Genomic DNA, 18,896 nt, shown 5'->3' with positions numbered 1-18,896 from the left:
GTGGGGGATCGGTTGCGTCGCCTCGACGAAGTCATGCATATAGTCGGAGTTTTGACCTGTCAATCCACCACCTTGCCCTGTTAGTTCTACAAAGCGACGCTGGCGGCGCTGACAACAACAGGATTCAACTCTATTTTAGCTTATTTTCGGCACATTAGCCAGTCTCGATGGACTATTACTCGAAGTAGGATTCTAATGGATACCGGATGGAGAAGCTCGTAGTAATTATTGAACGCTATATGAAGGTGACATTTGTTATAGCAACCTACTATTGAAGTTGCACACCTAATAAGATTTCCGGGGCAGACTGATTAATAACAAACATCAGCAATAGAGCACCTATGTGTCTTTCTTTCTCAGTAGGAGCCGACCCGTTGCATGTTGGGCATTATAGTCGTTAGTCCATACAATATCACTCAAAAACCGTTGCCAATAGTTGACCTGATACCAAAAGATGACACAGGGAGACTCATATTCCATTGGTTCGAGTTTCAACGCCACGAGCAAGCGGACATACACACAGGCTCCGTCAAGTCCAACAAGTCACACTCGCTAATAAGCTCAGATATCTCTGCCGGCGGTAGTCAACTCGACCAATTCTTAGTAATAACCTTCTTCCCTTCAAGAATGCCACTCGTCATACACCCAAACGTCAGCTGAGAGGTTACTGCTGAATCGGAAAGTTCTATAGCTTGGATAGACTGGCAGGTATATGTTTTTGGTTGAAATGTATACTCAACAGGCATTCGCAACTCCTTTTTCTTTAGTGTTCCACATATATACCTGAACTAAATCACATATTCCCTAATACTATAAATACGTTTTGATGTCCTTTAGGTTAAACTTTTCAACTCTTACACGCCAAACCTTCTGGAACACTTGTGTAATATATCACACCATAGTAGCGGCAAATCTTTAGCTTGGACCCCCGGGAAGGGTATAAGGCACCCTGACTCTGAGACTATTGGAAGGATCACGACTCTGGCCACACGTGATGACCGGGTTGAATTTTGTTGCGCGGCATCTTCGGAACATGCTCATGATGAAACTTCTTCCAGCTACACATTATATGGAGGTGGCCGACACGGAGTTGCCGCCGGACAGAGGGCTGCTTATGCTCCTAGGGGAGTGAACTAGCTCGACGACTCGACATGGAGGAGACAAACTTCCTGGCATCAAGTCGGTACTAGGAGCTTTCTCCTTCCGTTCGTAGGCACAACATCCTAGTGATGAATAACGAGACCATGAGATTATGGGGGAGAGGCAATGAGACTGATCACACCGGTTTACTTTTAATCGTGCGGTCTTGGCTTGCCGAAAGTTGTCATGCAGACAATACATCACGGCGCTGGTTGGTGATTAAATACTGCTCGAGGGAGGCGAGAATTCGGAAACAATCTTCATTCAAGATATCATTATATCCTTAATGTTTCGGCCTAACCGCCAGTATGAAGATACTTCAATATATTTTGCCATTGCTATCTTTGGCGGCTGCTCTACCACAACCTCCTCGTGCCCCGTTGGGAGGTCGTCAGATCACTGACCCTGATCGCCTAGCTCAACTCGAGATCCAGCATAAACATGTACTCGACAGTCTGCGGAATGGAAATATTGTACCTGTCACAGTTGCAGACTTGGGAGCCATTGAGTTTGGCACCAACGAGAAGAGGGTGTTTCAAGTCCTTGGTCTAGCTGGTGTGGCCCTGATCGAAGCCATTGGCGCGGGTCTGGGCGAGCGACTATTGACCATTTCCAGTGCAGGGAAAAATGTTATCTGGCGCATTTCGGATTACTGCCGTGCCTACTTTGAAACACACGCTGGTGGCGAGGAGAACATCTAGACCTTTGCGTGTGGTTCTACGGGTGTCACGCAGGAGAATCCTCTCAAGTAGGTCCCTCTCCCCCTTTTCAGGCCTCTACTAATCAGGCTTCATACAATAGCCAAGGATGGATCGACCCAGAGCACACCGACCCTCCTGCTCTCTACTTCGAGGATCGGACTCCGTCAGGATATACAGCGTCCAGTTCACCGCTACAGACACAGTTGCATGGGGTGAGATTAACGATACTGAGAAGTGCTACATCTTGGGCCTCTGCAATCCGCAGTACGTGTTCTATCGTACCGGCTATAATATTCTCCTTAACACCTGGCGTAAGTGCCGACTGCATTTCACCACTGTTATGAGGTTCGTCCTGATCAGTACTGCAATGGATAGAGTCCCAGGGTGAGGTGAGCGCCTGTCAGTCCTCCCAGGGCGAGGACTGGAAGCTCTTGTGCCTGTCAGGCGTGGTGGACCAGTTCCCGTCAAACAGTATCAAGTGGGGAGGCAACTGCGCAATTCCCTGTCTTGGCGACGAGGGCGACGGATACAGTACTTCCCCAAAGCAGGATGCCAAAATCATGATTGCGGGAGATTCAATCTCGCATGGGATGGAGGGTGACTGAACCTGGCGTTGGAGGCTATTTGAGTGGTGTGGGTGTAGACCCTCTGAGACATTGACGACTTGCCGCTGACCATCGATTTACCTCCAGTGAATCATCTCGTTTACCAGCCGCAATTCGTCGGTCCATACTACGGAACACATGGACCGGAACCTCTTACTGTATCGCAGCCAGACAAGCTTCTCTTCCCCGACGAAGCACCAAGGTCGGATCCGCCAGCGGTAGTCGGTGACTATGCCGGCGGTGTGTCTCCGGACTTTGCCAACACGGCCGGTCATGTGTCGATTCTCCCTGATATTATTGCTGATGAACCTTCCATGATTTCACTTGCCTAGCTAGAGAGCCGGTGAACGCGTAGTCCTGATTACGATATAGATGATCTACTACCGGTATGCGAGTAGAGAAGCCCGTCTAGCATTCAGCTCGAAGACGCCCATTGGATAGCTTGGAAGAAGGTTGCATCCGTGTTCCATCCTACCCGTCCGTGGTGGACCAAGATTCCCGTGGTTGAGCTAAAGCTAGTTACCCACTGGTGGGATGGGCGAGTTGGGGCCAGGCTCTCAGATCCCGCACTAATGAGACCCTAAGCAGTCCCCTAGCCCCTGCGTTTTCCCACCATCCCGGTGCTCTCTGTTTTGGCAAGCACTCCAGCCCCCTGGCCCCCCTTCGTTCACACCCATGAGCCATCGTCCGTTTTGATCGATAGCAGCGTCGCATCAAACGCTCGACTGTTCCTTCTTCCCGGCTTCTCTCTCTGAATTCTCCTATTCTTTTCTGCATGTCATCATCTCCGCACCCTTGCAAGTTGTTGCTATTCTGCTTCTAGGGGATTTTCCAAATGGCGCAACGTTGCGATCCGCGTCGTCGGGACACAGCGCTGCTGCTCTGGGGATCGGCTTCAAACAATAGCGTGGCGTGGCATGGCATGGTCACGGTAGCTGGATCGCTGCTGCTCGACTACCGCGCTCGATCGACGGACTGGGCGGCGCGGTGCTGGACTACTGCATCGTAAGAGCAACAAGTGATTTTGCTGAGGGTCTCGCTCTCGGAATAGTGGGCATCAGAGTCGCGAGCTGGTGGGCTGTGGATTACTTCTCGAGATGCCCTCCTCCACCGAGTCCACTCGTCTTGTCAGAGCTGACAAGGATCAGACAGCGAACCCCTTACGCTAGAGCATAATAGTGGACCACCCAAGCTGCGCTCCGTCTCTCTTGCATCGGACACCACCACGGCCTTGCCTAAGATTTGCCCTCCCAGAGGCCATTTACAGCGCTGTTCCTGAGCGGCTTTGGCCTGGAGCGCTCGTCCAAGGACGAACACCATCCTAGACCCCGGATCGCGTCAAGGGTCGCCATACAGCTAACGTCACTTAGTGCTCCTAGCACAGACGCATGCTGACGGATTTGGCAGCCGTCCTCGCCGCCGCTGTATCCTCCACAAGCCCACGAGCCCACCCGGTGGGCAGCGGGCTCTACGGCGCGGCCCAATCCCGTCGAGAAAGCGCTCCCCCAGACAGGCACTGGTGTTCGAGCCAGGAGGACTAGCTCTACGCGGTATGGCAATAGGCGGAACAATGGCCTTGTTTCTGTCCCTAGGTTGCCTTGCAGTAAGTAGCAGGCTCCAGGCTGGATGCTGCGGTGGGAGCTACCTGCTCCATCGAATTGAATTGACAGAGAGTCGAGGAGTGTCAGTGCCCACCCGGTCGGTCGTTGCAGCTGCTGCAGCGCAAGGACCTCGCTTCTCATATGAGGACGATCGGCCAGCCTTCTATCACGTTTCCATTTCTATTTTTCTTCTTTGTTCCTGCATTTCGTTTCGTTTCCTGGGTCTCACCTCTCTGCACGCGCGCGTGGGCGGCTGTTTCGTCATTGAACAGCTGTGGGCAAGTCTCCCACTGGCGGTTGGGCCAAGGTTGCCATAGTCGTCTGTTTTCCGAATGTTGTCATTGTAGGAAATGCTTGATTGGGGACACGCTCTTTTGATCGGCACTTCTGAAGAGCCCTAGCACCTTCATTACAGATCGCGACTGAGCTCGCGACGCGTACCAGCTCGATCAGACGACGCCACTCAACTCCAGGTACTGGTCTACCGCCGAGTCGACGAAAAACCCAATTGCACAAACTCTACGCTCTGCATTACCCACTGAGTGGGCAGCTTGACCTGTGACAAGCAGCAAGAAATCAAATTGCAATTGCCGGTCTCCATATTGCGTGGCAATGGATCGCAATTCGACTCGCCTCCGGCCCGGAAGGCAAACTATGCGACACGATGATGGGTCAGACACCGACGGCTCTTTCATGACGGCCGTCGAGTTTCTCTCAAAGACAGCACCGCCTGATCCTATGTCATCACGGCCGCCGTCGTCAAGGGTCATCTCGATGGGCGCCATGCATCCACAATCGCGGCAGCAAGAGCCTCAGCAACTGGAGACTACCAAGCCGCCCCTCCAGCAAGTGACCGAGGAACAGAGCGAGGAAGAGGATGGCCTCGACGAGTTGATGGAGTTCGTCCGGAACAAGACGCCGCCACCTACCAACTACATGTCGATTCCGGACTCATTCTCGACCACGTCTGCCTCGTCTAGTGAGCACAGGAAATGGTGGCGCTTCAAGATGTTCCGGCGACGCAAGAAGCCCACACCAAAGAAACACCGTCCCCCGCCGATAAAGTTACCAGACACAGCGATTGCTGGAACGACTGTCGAAGGATATCGTCACATTGCTATCTCGATCCCGATAGAGCACGCGCACTTGGGCCCCGAACCGCGCCGAAAGCGCCGTTCGAGACGCAAGGACCAGTCGGCTCCGAAACCCGAGAAACTCATCCCGGCCAAGGCAGGCTCAGTGAAGACTCTGGTATCTGACCGAGGGGTTGTGACGGTATTGAAGCCCGTCGCTGAGGATCGCGAGTCCATGTCCTCAAAGTCTTTCGAGCACATGTTCTCGCCCAGTGGAATGCGGCCAGAAACATCTCGAAGTAGGAATTCCATGTCAAAACCACTTTACGAACCGATTGATTCCCCCATCTACCCAACCATACCAGACATCCCAGAGGAACTTCCTGAGTATAGCTCTAGACCGAGGACTGCGGATCCTGGCCACTCACGCCATAAAAGTAGCAACTCCATGCAGAGCTTCTCATCGGCACCAAACTCACCCGTAACGAAGCGCGCGTCCGCCAAGCCGTCAAACACACGTGGCTCTAATCCAAAGGACCTCGTGGATGACTTTATCAAGAAGCACAGTCATCACCGCCGTGAGTCATCAGGGGACATTGTCCAGCAAGCGGATTTTCTTGAGCGGCCTACATCTAGCCGAGCCGTACTGGGCGGCACTGAGCCTGTTGCCCATGACAAACGCTCAAGCAAGCGGTCTTCACTGAACACGATAATCGCGCGCGAGCCAAGGGCAAGTTCGAGCAGAAACAGTGTTGCCACTATTGTTCCAGCGAGCAGGTCGAAAACGAGCCTCCAAGAAGACGAGGTGGAGCAAGGAAGGGGTGTGAGTCCTCTCACGAAAGAGAATCTTGCTCGGGCGTCGCTGGAGCGTCGTATATCTAGTCTTTCGGGGCAGGAAAAGAGTCAAGAGCTAGAAGAATCAGCCTTTGAAGCGTCTATCTCGATGCCGGAGGATGTACATCGCGACATCAGCGAGGCTTTCAAGATCGTGGAGAGGCTCGTGGAGTCGCAGACGCCCACGGAAGTCCCGAGAGCCAAGACACGAGCATCATCCATCGTAGACGAGCTCCGACCGACTTCTAAATGCTCCAACTCTACTTTCACCCCGATCATGGTTGTGGCAGATGTGCAACCGGAAGTCCCACAGCCAACTGTTGACCTGACTACCTTACGAAGCAAGATTTCGCAACTACAGATATCAGCTCAGCCTCAAGCTCTACGGCCTATTTCTCCCGCCACTTTTGCCAAATCACAGCCCAACAGCCGGCTCTCCAGTCTCATCAGTGCTGCTGCCAGGGTTCCGACTCCCCCTCGCTCTCCGCAACTGCCGCCTGAGCCACCATCTCCCGTGGACAGCGCACCGCAACCAATACCGTTTGACAGGACTTCACTAGCGCGCCGAAGGGAATGGGCAGCCGAGAGGGAGAGAGAACGAGAAGACAAGCAAAGGGAACGACAGCGAGAGCGTTCTCTCTCGCGACCCCAAACCGCGCGAGCAAGCATGTCGCTTCCGCCCAAAAAGCAAAGCAAGAGTCGGAAGCGCTATTCGCTAGGCGCGACGAGTGAGGCCGCGCACAACCACCCTCAGGAGGAGCCACGAGGACGCTACGTGCACTCGCGGGACAAGCACGTCATTGAGATGGAGAGGAGGCTGCGACGCCTCGAGCGGGACGGGAACGCATGGCTTGGCGCCATGATGCCGCTGCTCAACAACCTGAACCAAACGCTGGGGAAGCTACAGGATGAGGAGGACTACGAGTTGAGCAGGAAAGAATGGGGCGATGGATACAGGGATATACCCGAGCTCGAGTCCTTCCGTGCGCGACCGACTTACCAGTATCAACATCAGGAACAGGAGGAGGAAGACGAGTTCACCAGGCCTACGAGACGACCCCACACAGCAGACCCGAACCGCCACAGACGCCTGTCAATGCAGAGCGATTTCGAGCCGCGGGGCCGGAGCTTGAGGAGCCGCAGCCGCCAGTCGCAGGCCTCTCGCCAGTCCTGGGCAGGTGGTCCGCCGCCCATGGCGAGCATGTCGAGTAGCAGAGACAGAGGCCGCCGCATCTCGCCGTATAAAATGCCCCTGCACGAGGAGCCCGAGGAGCCGAGCTGGCACCAGCGCGACGAGCGCAGGCGGACGGTGGGCCAGGCGCCGCGGGATTTGTCCGAGTTCAGACGCAGCGCGGCTGGGTTCCGGAGTCGAAGCCGAAGTAGCAGCGGCAGCGGGGAGAGCATGGTCCTCGGCGGCGGCGGACTCGATAATCTCGAGCCGCTGATGCGCGAGCTCATGGGCGGCTCGCGTCTGGACCAGCAGACTCCTGGAGATAGGCGCACGCCGCTGGAGGATGATCCTGAAGCAGTGTTTGCGATGTTTTGAGAGCGACAGAAGAGAGGTGTGCGTGAAAGTGTGTATCAGTGTACAGTACGGATAATTTGATGAGCGTCTCGATCTCAAGTCATGAAGCATGTTATGTAGCAATGAGAGCGCATATTGAACCACGTAGTTGTCAGCAGGGGCGATGTGCGGATCTAAATGCTTAAATAGAGTGCCAATATACTCTCCGCTACTCTCGGGGATGTCAGATTATTCCTACAGTTCAATACCTTTTCCTCAAGGGGCCCAGGTCGCGTTGACATTGACTTATTCCTCATGCACACAAGTTATCATCCCTCCAGGGCTCCGTTAGGCACCAACGCCACATCAATTTCTTGCTTTTTCGTTGTCCCACCATCGTAGCCATACAGCAATGGCTCAGAATGCCATTCTTCCATATCCTTCATCAACCCCTAAGCAAATATTTGGAGATTGAAGTCTACTTTTATTATTCATCGAAACCATCGCTTTGCCCAACATGGTTGTCGACTCAGCCACTAGGCGCCGAGTCTATGTTTATTGCCGGCCCATATTCACCAGCGGCAACAACGCCCAGCTGCGAAAGCGAAAGAAAATAAAGCAGGTGATCAAGGCGAATAAACGCTTGTTGCAGTCTTTGTTGGGTGATATGAGCGAGAAAACGCTGGTTGAGACCCTCCACGACCTGCTCAATAAGAACATTTTCTCTTCCGAGTTCTGCGCCAAGGTTGAGTTCCCATCACTCTTTCGCTCTTCACCGCTTCGTGAAGTCCAGCGTCAAACATCAGAGTTGAATGCGGCTCGCTCCACGGCGGTAGTGCTGGACGAGATTGCATCTCAGGATGGGGAACGACAAAGTCTGGAGATTGTTGAGGAAGGACCAGTAGATGGTGTATACTTAGACTCGGCGGGCGACATTGGTGCGGAAGAAGATGTTCCTGGTGTGTTAACCTTTCGAAGTTCTCGGCTGTTCCCTGATATTGACACGATAACATCTAGGAATTCTTGTTGAGAAGCCTTCTGCTCCAGAGAAACTTCCCTCGCTCTATCCGTCCTATTTGCCATACCAGGCTCAACACCTGATTTTTAACAAAACGCAGCAGGTCCTTGAAGAATGCTGCTTTGAGTTTGCAGCTAACGTATTGCCATCGGTTCTCCAGCAGAAGAAATGGGAGTGCCCAGCCGCTGTGGAGCTTACTCAATGGACAAAGCTGTTCCGCTCGAAACAGACCAAAAGTCGTCTCCAAGGCCATTTTGTAGATATGCACACCGAAGAGTTCGAAGAAGTGCTGACACGGGTGGCTGAGCTCCGACACACTGCCGTTCATCGACTGACTACGACAGCCAGAGGCATTAGTCGGCTCCTCGAGTCCTCCGTCAAACTCGCGCAGGCACTTCACGATAACCTACGTGCCGCACAGCTCCAAGAACTGCTGTCAGACGTAGATAGTCAGATCCAGGCTATGGAGCTTTACAAGAACGTTTTGGAAGACACAACATCTCGAAAACTTGAGGAAATCCAGCGAAAACGCGAGGAGCTGGACAAAATGGAGAAAGACTTGGTTGAGGGAATGTTGACGGATGATACGGATCGTAAAATCCTTATTGGACGGCTCCTGGAGGAGTCTGTTACTCATATATTTAGCAAGCAAGAACAAGGTCTGAAAAGAGAGGGAGAGGAATGTGAGGACGAGGAGAATGGCGAGAACGAGAACGACGATGACGATGACGACGAAGGCGAAGATGAGGACGAGGATAAGAAGGATCCCGATACATTGATCAACTGCACAAACTGAGGTATTCTTTTCCCTTCACTGACTACATTCTAGCACAATCCAGTTTCTAAGTCTCAATTTGATGTCGCCTATATGTATCCACGGATTACCCAATGTGTCGCTCAAATGTGTTGTACTAATGCTTTTTGCTATCAACCCCACGGCTGCTTGAGTTCTTCCTGATATGAGAAAGAGACAGTGTATCTCTACAGAGAAACGCTGCTAAAGCCCTTAAATAAAAGGGCGTATTAGGATCACAGCACCGATTGCGCCAAGTTTGCGTACAACTGCAACGGCCCATGTTACACCTCTCTGATGCGAGAGTATTTCGCGATATGTGGTTTTGTTGTTAGCAGGTGAGTATCCTACGGACTCCTTAGTAAATCTTTCAGAATATCGCTTATTCATGAACTCATTGCATGTTACAAAAGGGGTGATAGGGTGGTATTCAGGGTTACCAACATTGTGATAAGATATATTCGCAGGCGCTTTCCACACCAGGCGTAATTTGATATTCGAACAGCGCGAGCTCTCGCAAGTTGGTTTCAATACACATACGCAGTCAAACTTCAATCAGAATGTTAAGCATCTTACTGACCTGCACTCTCTAAGCTTTCAAAATCGCGACCAATGCTTAATTTGCAAGTATTCGGTGCACGGCGTCGGAATCGGCGGTCGAGCTTATCGGAACTCGCGACCGGGCGGTACCGCAGCAGCTTATCAATGTCCGCTTTCGGCCCCTTACTCCGGAGCTCCGCAGCCGATGAGATAACGCATTTCGTCTACCACCTTATGGAAGCGCCTCGACAGTAGTGTTAGTAACTCATGACCAAATTGCTCCCTATTTCGATTGATTCTAAACTTCTCAAACCACTTGTTCGAAATTTCGCAAAAATCTGGTGGACTTGCTCCAATGAGAAAAGCGGTCGTGGTTTTTGTGCATCAGCGCCCCTAGTAGCACACTCCCAAGCCATTGACTCTGTATTCATGCAATGTCACCCTCTATAGACTTTGCGCAACAAGATGAGCAGAAGGCCGCTCAGACTTCCGTACAAAGCTTGAGTAAGAACTCAGCAGCGCATATCAATTCATGGAAGGAACATATTCGAGGAGGGTTTGCGACTTTTCCAGTGATTAATGACCCTGCTCTTCTAGCTTCAGTTCGGCGGCTACTGATCGACATGTAGGTTGTCTGGGAGAGTGCTCAAGGTCATATCATCACAGACATTGATGGCAAACAATACATTGATTTGATCTCACAATTCGCCGTTTTGAACTTTGGCCACTCCCACCCCAAGATTGTAGAAGCGGCTGTTGAACAGATGCGCAAAGCAGCCGTACTCAACACGAGTTATGTCAATCCATTGTATGCAAAGTTGGCTGAAAGGCTCACCAAGGTATAACCAGCTGTCACTAATCATGATTCAAACCTGATATCTGACCAGTAGACAGAAATTTGGCTATGATTCTGTTGCTGCCATGGTGACGGGATCAGAAGCAGTCGAGTCTTGCGTGAAAGCTGCACGGAAATGGGCGTATCTCAAAAAAGGGGTGCCTACCGACGAGGCGTGGATACTAACAACTGACCACTGCTATCACGGTGTGACTTTAGCAACTATGTGTCTCTCAAATCATATTGCAGATCGTAAGTTGATGCAAACTCTTCATACACTTCTGGACAAAAATGTTGATCAAACAGACTTTGGGAAGCATGTCGCCAATGTCGGGCCGTTCGGACCCAGAAGTGGTCGGCTGATCCGCTATGGACATATCGAAGATTTACAAGCAGTGTTGGAGGAAAGTGGACATCAAATTGCGGCGTTCTTGATCGAACCTGTTCAAGGTTATGCTGGGTACGAGCTATCGGCGCATATCCACGCCTCTTGTTCTCATCACTGATATCGGGTAGCACACGAGCTCCGCCAACAGGCTATCTCAAGGCTGTTCAGGACCTCTGCAAGATGCATAATATATTGTTTATCTGCGACGAGGTTCAAACTGGATATGGGCGAACGGGTACCGATTTGGCATACCAGCATGAATCAGGAGTACAGCCAGATCTTGTCGCATTGGGCAAGGCTGTCACAGGAGGTAAAGGTTCTGCCTCCCAATGGTGGAACAAGATATCTAACAACTTTAGGCATCTATCCCATGTCAATAATCATGGGGAAGTCACATGTTATGGATCTCCTTGAGCATTATGATGTGGCCAGCACTTATGCTGCAACGCCAGTAGCCTGTGCTGCCGCTCTTGCAGCCCTAGATGTCCTCGAGGAAGAGCAAATCTCTGCCCGCGCGCAAAGGCTAGGTGATTTATTGACACAAGCCTTGGCTAATGCCAAATTACCATATATCCTTGAGCATCGTGGGAAAGGCAGGGGATTGTTCCAGACTCTAGTTGTCGACGAGTCAACAGAAAATGTGACGGCACGGCGGATCGCAGCTCTGTGTGCAATTCGTGGTGTTCTTTGTGGCAACAGCGCAAACAGACTCAGATTCAGCCCCCCGCTGACTATCACCGAATCGGATCTCTTGAAGGCTGTTGATATAATCGCAGGCGTGTTTCGAGATGTGACAACGCTTGGAGAGTTCCCTGGCTCTGAGGGGCTAGACTAAATTTTGATGTTAGCACATCACGGCCATTAATAAGAACAATGAGTAAATTTAGATAGGACAATACATTCGCAGGAAATGAAAGGGGACACGAACTAGTGTTTATTTACATCTTGATACCGTGATCTTGAGCAGCTGAGTACGATTTCATGGCAGGAGCCGGAGAAGTCTCTAGGTCACGTCTTCATAGCTGACCCTGAGCAAATTCCTCGTATATTGCAACTAGAGCAGCATTGTTGGAAATGTGTGCTGCAAAGGAATACTCGGCCCGAAGGTAGAATCTTGATTTAAGTCGTGGGAGGCCGGCCCATGCAAAGGTTGGTTAGACCAGTCACTGGAATCTTGAACATAATCCGAGTAGCAGTCTTTCAACATTCCTTGTGTCTGGGAGATACAAGGAAGTGTGAGAGCAGTGTCGATGTGATATGAGTCAAAGATGGCCGTGAGTCGTACGCCGTTCTGCAACGATGCAGCCATGATTCTGTACATCTCTTCGTCTGTGATAGGACCTGTTTGCCGGAAATCTACGGGGTAGATCACTTCATCATAGGTACGATCTCCATCTTCGTCAACAACATCGACAACCTTATTGTGTCCTTTTAAAGTTAGGGAAGAAAAAGTAAGACATTAGCAGTAACACTATCATACCAGAATAGTAAAAGAACAGCTTGTCGTCTGGCTGTGAGTTTTTTACGAGCCAGTGCATGCCGCATAGTATATTGTGCTTCGTTGGCTGACTTGAAGCACTCAGGTGATTGTCGGTAAGAATGACCATGTCTTCGCGTTGATACTGGAAATGCTCAATAAGGTATTGCGATATACTGTGAGCATTGTTGACGCAGTCATTGAGCTCTCCACGCTGACGAAAGTAGTTGATACCGATAAGCAAGGCCTTTTGCCGGCCTTGAGACTGATGGATCTGAGAAGCATCCTCGTATGGTGACGTAAATAGGACACGTTCGCTGTCGTCTCGTACGGAAAGATGATGCTCAGATAATGTGGATTCTGCGAGCATTAGGAATCTACCTAATTTTATCACTATAAGCACTTACCAAAATGGCAGTTGTTGAACCACGTAGATTGTTGTAATTGTTCGTAAAATGGATCTGGAGGGGGATGAGAGCCATCGATAAAGGCGCATCCTGGCGACATCTGGGATACGCTCGTCTGAATATATTGAGAATGTGAAGACGCTGGCAAATTGCAGGTTGAATGGATTATCTCCTGACCTATGCTCCTAGACATGATATATGGAGTGTTTGGTAGCACCTGGATTTATGAAGAGCTCGGAGACCCCGTAGGATCATGACTCAGGCATTGGTGCCTTGCACACAAGAGAGTAATCAAGATTCAATATTGACATCTAAGCTCGCAGCGGATATATATGGTCTAGATAAGAAGCGAAGGGATAAAGCTTTCACAGCGGTGTTACGTAACCATAGGGCTAGGTGCTGATGAGGCTACGGAAATACGACTTGCAGGGAGCATGTGAAGGCGTCAACGAATGCAACGCCATAATTATGGGACGACATCCTCGCACAATCAAGGATAATACCTGTTCTCGGGAAAGTGTCTAGAAACGGCGATCATCCTCGAGGAAAAGCAAGTCCAACTACAAGAGGCGCTGAAAGACGTATCATTGGCTAGCAAACTTAATTTGCCCTCCAATCGATCCTTTTCCCCGAATTTGGGCGCTAGCTCCGTTATCGGGCAAGCGAGTGGAGGGCAAAATTGGCCACATATTTCCGGAAGATTAACATCGCTAGTCTGTGCGCCTTCTCTTGCGGAACCGTTCGATGTTGAATTATTCTCCGGTGCTGTGCCTAACTAAGATCTAGACCCAAGTAGATTCTTGTCTCGTACCTGTGCCATGGTTTATTTTGTTTACCTACCCAGCACGCAAGATCCCAGGAGAGATTACTTTATGTCTTAAATTACCACAAATGGACTGTATTACATTCCCTGCTTCTCTTCAAGAACCCTAGCTGAGTTTCGGTCTGATCTGTACATTGTACATGGCTGAGGAGGCGGTACGTTTCAGGAAAGAGTCAGCTGTCACAGACGGACCCTGAGCAATCGAGGGGTACGATGGGCATTGCGTCAATAGTCTAGCCGGTTAATTAATTTGTTCAGCTGTGTTAAGTTGAACAAGGCATGTTACAAGCCTATGCCGCAGATTCCTGTCTGTTGCTTCTCTACTCTTCTAGATAGCTCACAGATGAGCTTGGCGCTAGCATGACCCAACTTGGTTACCAAGGCTGATGATCTTGGAACAATGAATAGACTGACCTTAAAAGCATGGAGTCTCATGGAAGTTTGAACGTGTTCGTGGGATAACTGCTGATACATATTTCACTAGACACCCGTGTTGAAATTTATCAATGAGAAATAACACCCTTGATCGGCTTAATTATAGGGCCTTCTTGGTATTAAGATGACGATGAAGTGTCAGGGATCGGGACTGCCAGGTAGGATAAAAGCGATGAGATGGAGAATTGTATTTCACGGGGTTTGTGTCAGATCTTCTGCAAGGCTATTAGACTGGGAAGAACAAATGCTACTGAGTAGGCTTGGAAAAAATGACAAGGTCGAGATATCCAGACGTGTGTTTCTCACGATGCTGTTGACCACACTTTATTCAGGTTTTAAAGCTCCCAAGTTGCCAGGACCTACAGCTTGCAAGGAACCGCATATCATCTTCCATTTCGTGGGCTAGCGGTCGTAGCTCGAAAGCTCGGGAGGCTTCTCTTTGGATTCAAGGAATTAGTATAATACATTTCTACCAATCTGTGGTAACTCGTAGAGATTTGTGGATACTAGATGAAGTCTGCGAGCTTCACAATTTGAGAGTCCGGACGTGAGTCTACAAATAGGAAAACGCAGAAAGCAAGATACGTTGACGAACAAAATGGTTTCATATCTCATCGTCATTGCAGTTGAGATGTGAGCGGGGAAATAACGATCAAACCTGGCCCTTTTGTAGGACGTATTCAAGATTTGTAAAAGCCAAGGCCCCAGAGATCGGAGATGGTAGACTGGATCAGCTCCCTTCCGGGGTTCCCGGATGATCTGCGTTTACCTTGAAAGTGGAGTAGGTATCAAACCTCCACAAACGGAGACCGGCAAGAGGTACAATACCCAAGTTCACTAGTCAGCAAGAGGCAAGGACGAACCTTACGATGTCTTAGATGGCTGTTTATGCCAGGCAAGGCAGAGTCTGGCAAGAGGGATTCTAGCTGCATGGTTGTGGCGCTGACCAAGATCGGATGTGATGTCTCCGGTGAACTTTGAGCGTGCGTCTCAAATTCCGGTCCTGGTCAAGCTGACCTACCTAGGAATCGCTTTCCAACCAGCGAAGCGGTACCTGCAATTACTAGTGAAGTCTGCGATAATAAACCAGGCTTGTCAATCTCCTATACATGATGGCGACAGCATTTGTTGGACAGTGAACGAGGCGGCCATGTCTGCAATGTCTGCAATAGGCTGTTTAGGCCATGTCCCGAGTGTTCTGGAAGACGCTCCGAATTGGCCAGTAAGGTGAGCGGCTGTTTGACGTATCGGTGACGTTTCGTGTACCTCCAACGCTTGAATTCATTATTTGATTAATTGCAGCTTAATGCTGAGATGAAGGTGGATCAGCATCCGTGGTGGGGGACCGCGACGCTTACACTAGATAGCCGAGCTAGACAAAATGCCTCCGAGCCACCGGTGTGGGTTCATTCGGGGGTGCCGACACATCAGTGCTGTAAGCCCTGTATCCTTGGTATCACTTCAATTCCGCCCTCGGGTTGGTTGATGCGATTGCCCGACAATCCAGGGGCTCTTCCAAGAGCCGGCACACACTCCCGTTGATCTCACCTACGGTAGCATGGCGAATTTAGAGCCGCATCTTCACCATTCACAGCGGAAGGCCGCGAAACAATCTGCGTACCCGTAGTCGATAAATGCAGGTTATGCATACAACACGTGGATCTGTCTATTCTCTTAATCGAACGGCTACAGGTCGTGCAGCATTGTGCTAGGAGGCGCAAATTGCCATTCCAATAGAAACTGGGTGACGTCGATGCACATGTAACTCTCGCCTCGTTGATCAGGTACGCTTTCATCGTTTCCTGTTGATGAAAAAACCCTTGTACCGAAGCGATGAGATGAGTTGGGCGTAGACAGCTTACCTGATCCAGCCCTGAGTTGCAAATGTCGCCAACCCCTGGACGAGCGGCATGATTCCAGGCAAAATTAGCTCTACAAGAGTTGGGAAGCCTCGTGGGAACTTGTCCCGACAAAACGGGCGTGCATGTGACTACTGTCGGGAACGGGGATCTTACGCCGTACATGGTATTTCATCAACGCCGAGGTCTCGCATACGGGCGATTTGGAGCAGACGGACTCTAATCCCCGCCTCCATTGCCACTACTCGGCGGAGCATTCACCAAATAGAGTTTCAAGAAAAGGACCGACAGAAAGATGGACTACTTTCTGAGGAGGAACGGCGACAAGCAGTGTCTGATCTGCACCGTATGGACTGATGGAATGCAAGGCAAACTGCTGGTCTGCCGAGGTTAGATACTGCTCTATCATATTCGTCTAAATTACATCTCCGGAGTGGTCGGGCCATTAACTTTGAGAGTTGTGTCCATTACAGCATGTCGGCACTGGCCGATTACCCCAAGTCCCCGCGGTTGCGGCCGTTTCCGCAACGCTTGTCTCCCTTGCTGCCGTCCTCGACTATGTCTGTCGGTAACTTCGGGCGAGTAGAGCCCGTTAGACAACCCGAAGAGAGCAAAAACAACGCGCAATTGTGAGTTATAATCGCAGCTTATTGGATAATGCATGGCGGGGGCAGTTACAGGGAGCGGGAGCCTGACAGGCCTGTCTGTCAAGACATGGACAAGGATGTATCCAATTACGGTGTGGTCTTCCTGAAAATCCGCGATACCTGTCATATTTTCGGCCACGCGAATGATCCCTGCCCGGCTGGCACACCCCTCGATTCCAAGAATCTGGGAACAACTAGCCAGATCTTACCAATCACCAGACATTATCCGTCTGTACCTCTCTCCTGGAGACCTGACAGATTGTCCCAGCGAACAAAAACCATCTGGACTTACAGAGGCAAATTTCCCCTTGCTGATCAACCCTTTATTGATGGAGTGCATAGCAAAGGAGAGCCAAAGAAAACGTACGCAGACACAAAGCAACAATAGTAATGATGTTGCACGCAGGTACCGTCTTAATTACTGTGTCAGCAGCTATTGATTCATCTTCGAGGGCTATTGGGTTTGAAACCAACATGACTTTCATCGACAGCTGTCTCCGATCACTTGGAATGTTGGGCTCCTCTTTCTCTTGATATTTTGGTAACAGTGCCTTGAGCCTTGATATCGAGCTGGACTGCATACTCATCACTCTATATGGCAATGGGCCGGCCCTCAACAAGTGGGTATCGTCATACTTGCCGGAAGAGACGTATCAAATGCGGTCTGTAAATTTCAGTCCTCGTTGCGCATACCCCCTTTTTCCATCGACTTTCCAGCGTCACTTTCGTCTTCTCTGTCAAATAGTACTGATATTTATGCTTCACTGAATAGACAAAGAGCGTCCTTCTTGTTATTGATATATGTAATCAGGAAGATCTTGTTAATATCAATATTGTTTTGATTTTGTGACTGCCTCCTGTCCTCAGATAGATGCTAGCATAACGTCTCTCATCAAATACTACGATAAAGATTCACCCAACCCTTGGAACACGTCAAGATTGGTCTCTGATCACGGTCCGAATTTACGAGAAGTATTTATCAAGCAATTGGATAGGGCGAAGATAGCTCAGTTTGGTATCTCAGGAACAGCCCATTATTTCAAACTAATCTTTCCTAAAAGAAACTTCTGAAGCAAAAGAGAGGATTATTCGTATACGGAACAGGCCCTTGTATTGTCTATTTGTTGAGCGGAGGCCAAACACGGATGATATAGGGCTGAATGACCTTGGAGATATTCGGATACGGAGGGTAAATGGCGGGCCAAACCTCAGCCTTAGTCGTAGTGATAACGTTGAAAATCTGTAGGTTATCCTCAACGGTTAGAACCTTGGCCCAGTTGACAATCCAATTGATGTAACCCTGGCTAATGCCCACGTTGATCACCCTAACGAAGTCTGGATTGAACTCAATGTCCAGCCTCGAGTTTCGCTCCTTAGGGATTAGGGAAGTCATAGATAGCGTGCCCTCCCCTGGGAGGTAGACTTCTATAGGTGGTAGCACAGTGATGACCGTGACATCATTTCTGTCTAGGCTGCCAATGGGAGCGGCACTATCACTCGTGGCCGCAGCGACCAGCTCCACGTCACTAGGAGGCTCTGGCCACTCGATGTATTCAATTTTCTTTTCGAAAGTGCCCAAAGACGTGTCGATCAGGACGGTCCTGTTGTTGAAGCCTCGGATGGGAAGATGAATAGGTAATTCATAGGTGATGTTGATATGCTGTGGGGGTGATTCTGGTATTGCAACACCATTGTAGGCTTTGAGGGCAAAGCGCAAACAGCCCTCCGAGAGTTCTTGCTGAAAGAACGGGGTAATAAAATAAGCTGGGATGTCGCCCTCGGCTCTGAGCAAGAGCTTGCGGCCTAACCCGTGATAGGAGACTGAGAGCCCCGAGGCAGGAATGGGAATAAGAGAAGCCATTGTTCAGAGTCGTGAAGCAATCTAGGTAGATGGAGGAAGTGAGGGTAGATGATTGATTGCTGAGTCCGAGTAGAACGGGTGCAGGAACTGAGGGCATTTATAGATAATCCAGGGAAACGAAATGAAAGCGAGGCCCCCTTCGATGACGATGCTCTCTAGGAGAACAAGATATCTCCATAAGCTGATCTCTTAAAAGAGTATGACGCGATATTATGTGTCTGAGATGACTGGTTTCCGCTGGATCACTGATGTGAGGGAGAAGCAGAGCGCAGTTGGATCGCTCTTTTGCAGCCAGCCACGGACCTACACTGTCTCTCCGCTGCCGGGCTACCATCTGTATTTGGTCAATCCCTTG

General features: G+C 50.2%; 4 protein-coding genes across 4 annotated transcripts; 3 read left to right on the top strand and 1 right to left on the bottom strand.

Moving 5' to 3' along the window:
• Positions 1–1,448: 1,448 nt before the first annotated feature.
• UCRPA7_5439 (putative fibronectin type iii domain protein) lies at positions 1,449–1,841 on the top strand (the record flags this gene model as incomplete). The annotated part of the gene is made up of 1 exon (XM_007917986.1): positions 1,449–1,841. One exon carries the CDS (start codon positions 1,449–1,451, stop codon positions 1,839–1,841), a length of 393 nt encoding a protein of 130 aa, XP_007916177.1.
• Positions 1,842–6,621: 4,780 nt separating this feature from the next.
• UCRPA7_5438 (hypothetical protein) lies at positions 6,622–7,500 on the top strand (the record flags this gene model as incomplete). The annotated part of the gene is made up of 1 exon (XM_007917985.1): positions 6,622–7,500. The coding sequence occupies one exon, from the start codon at positions 6,622–6,624 to the stop codon at positions 7,498–7,500; it is 879 nt and encodes a 292-aa protein (XP_007916176.1).
• A 475-nt stretch (positions 7,501–7,975) lies between these two features.
• Positions 7,976–9,272, top strand: UCRPA7_5437 (putative ubiquinol-cytochrome-c reductase cytochrome c1 protein; the record flags this gene model as incomplete). Its single annotated transcript, XM_007917984.1, has 2 exons — positions 7,976–8,417; positions 8,476–9,272. The coding sequence occupies 2 exons, from the start codon at positions 7,976–7,978 to the stop codon at positions 9,270–9,272; spliced, it is 1,239 nt and encodes a 412-aa protein (XP_007916175.1).
• An 8,525-nt stretch (positions 9,273–17,797) lies between these two features.
• On the bottom strand, positions 17,798–18,541 carry UCRPA7_5436 (hypothetical protein; the record flags this gene model as incomplete). The annotated part of the gene is made up of 1 exon (XM_007917983.1): positions 17,798–18,541. The coding sequence occupies one exon, from the start codon at positions 18,539–18,541 to the stop codon at positions 17,798–17,800; it is 744 nt and encodes a 247-aa protein (XP_007916174.1).
• Between the last annotated feature and the right edge of the window lie 355 nt (positions 18,542–18,896).

Source organism: Phaeoacremonium minimum (genome assembly GCF_000392275.1).
Source record: "Phaeoacremonium minimum UCRPA7 unplaced genomic scaffold PA7_03_scaffold_413, whole genome shotgun sequence".
NCBI classification, from domain to species: Eukaryota; Fungi; Ascomycota; class Sordariomycetes; order Togniniales; family Togniniaceae; genus Phaeoacremonium; species Phaeoacremonium minimum.
The sequence above is the reverse complement of the archived record's forward strand: the minus strand, read 5'-3'. Positions and strand labels throughout refer to the sequence as shown.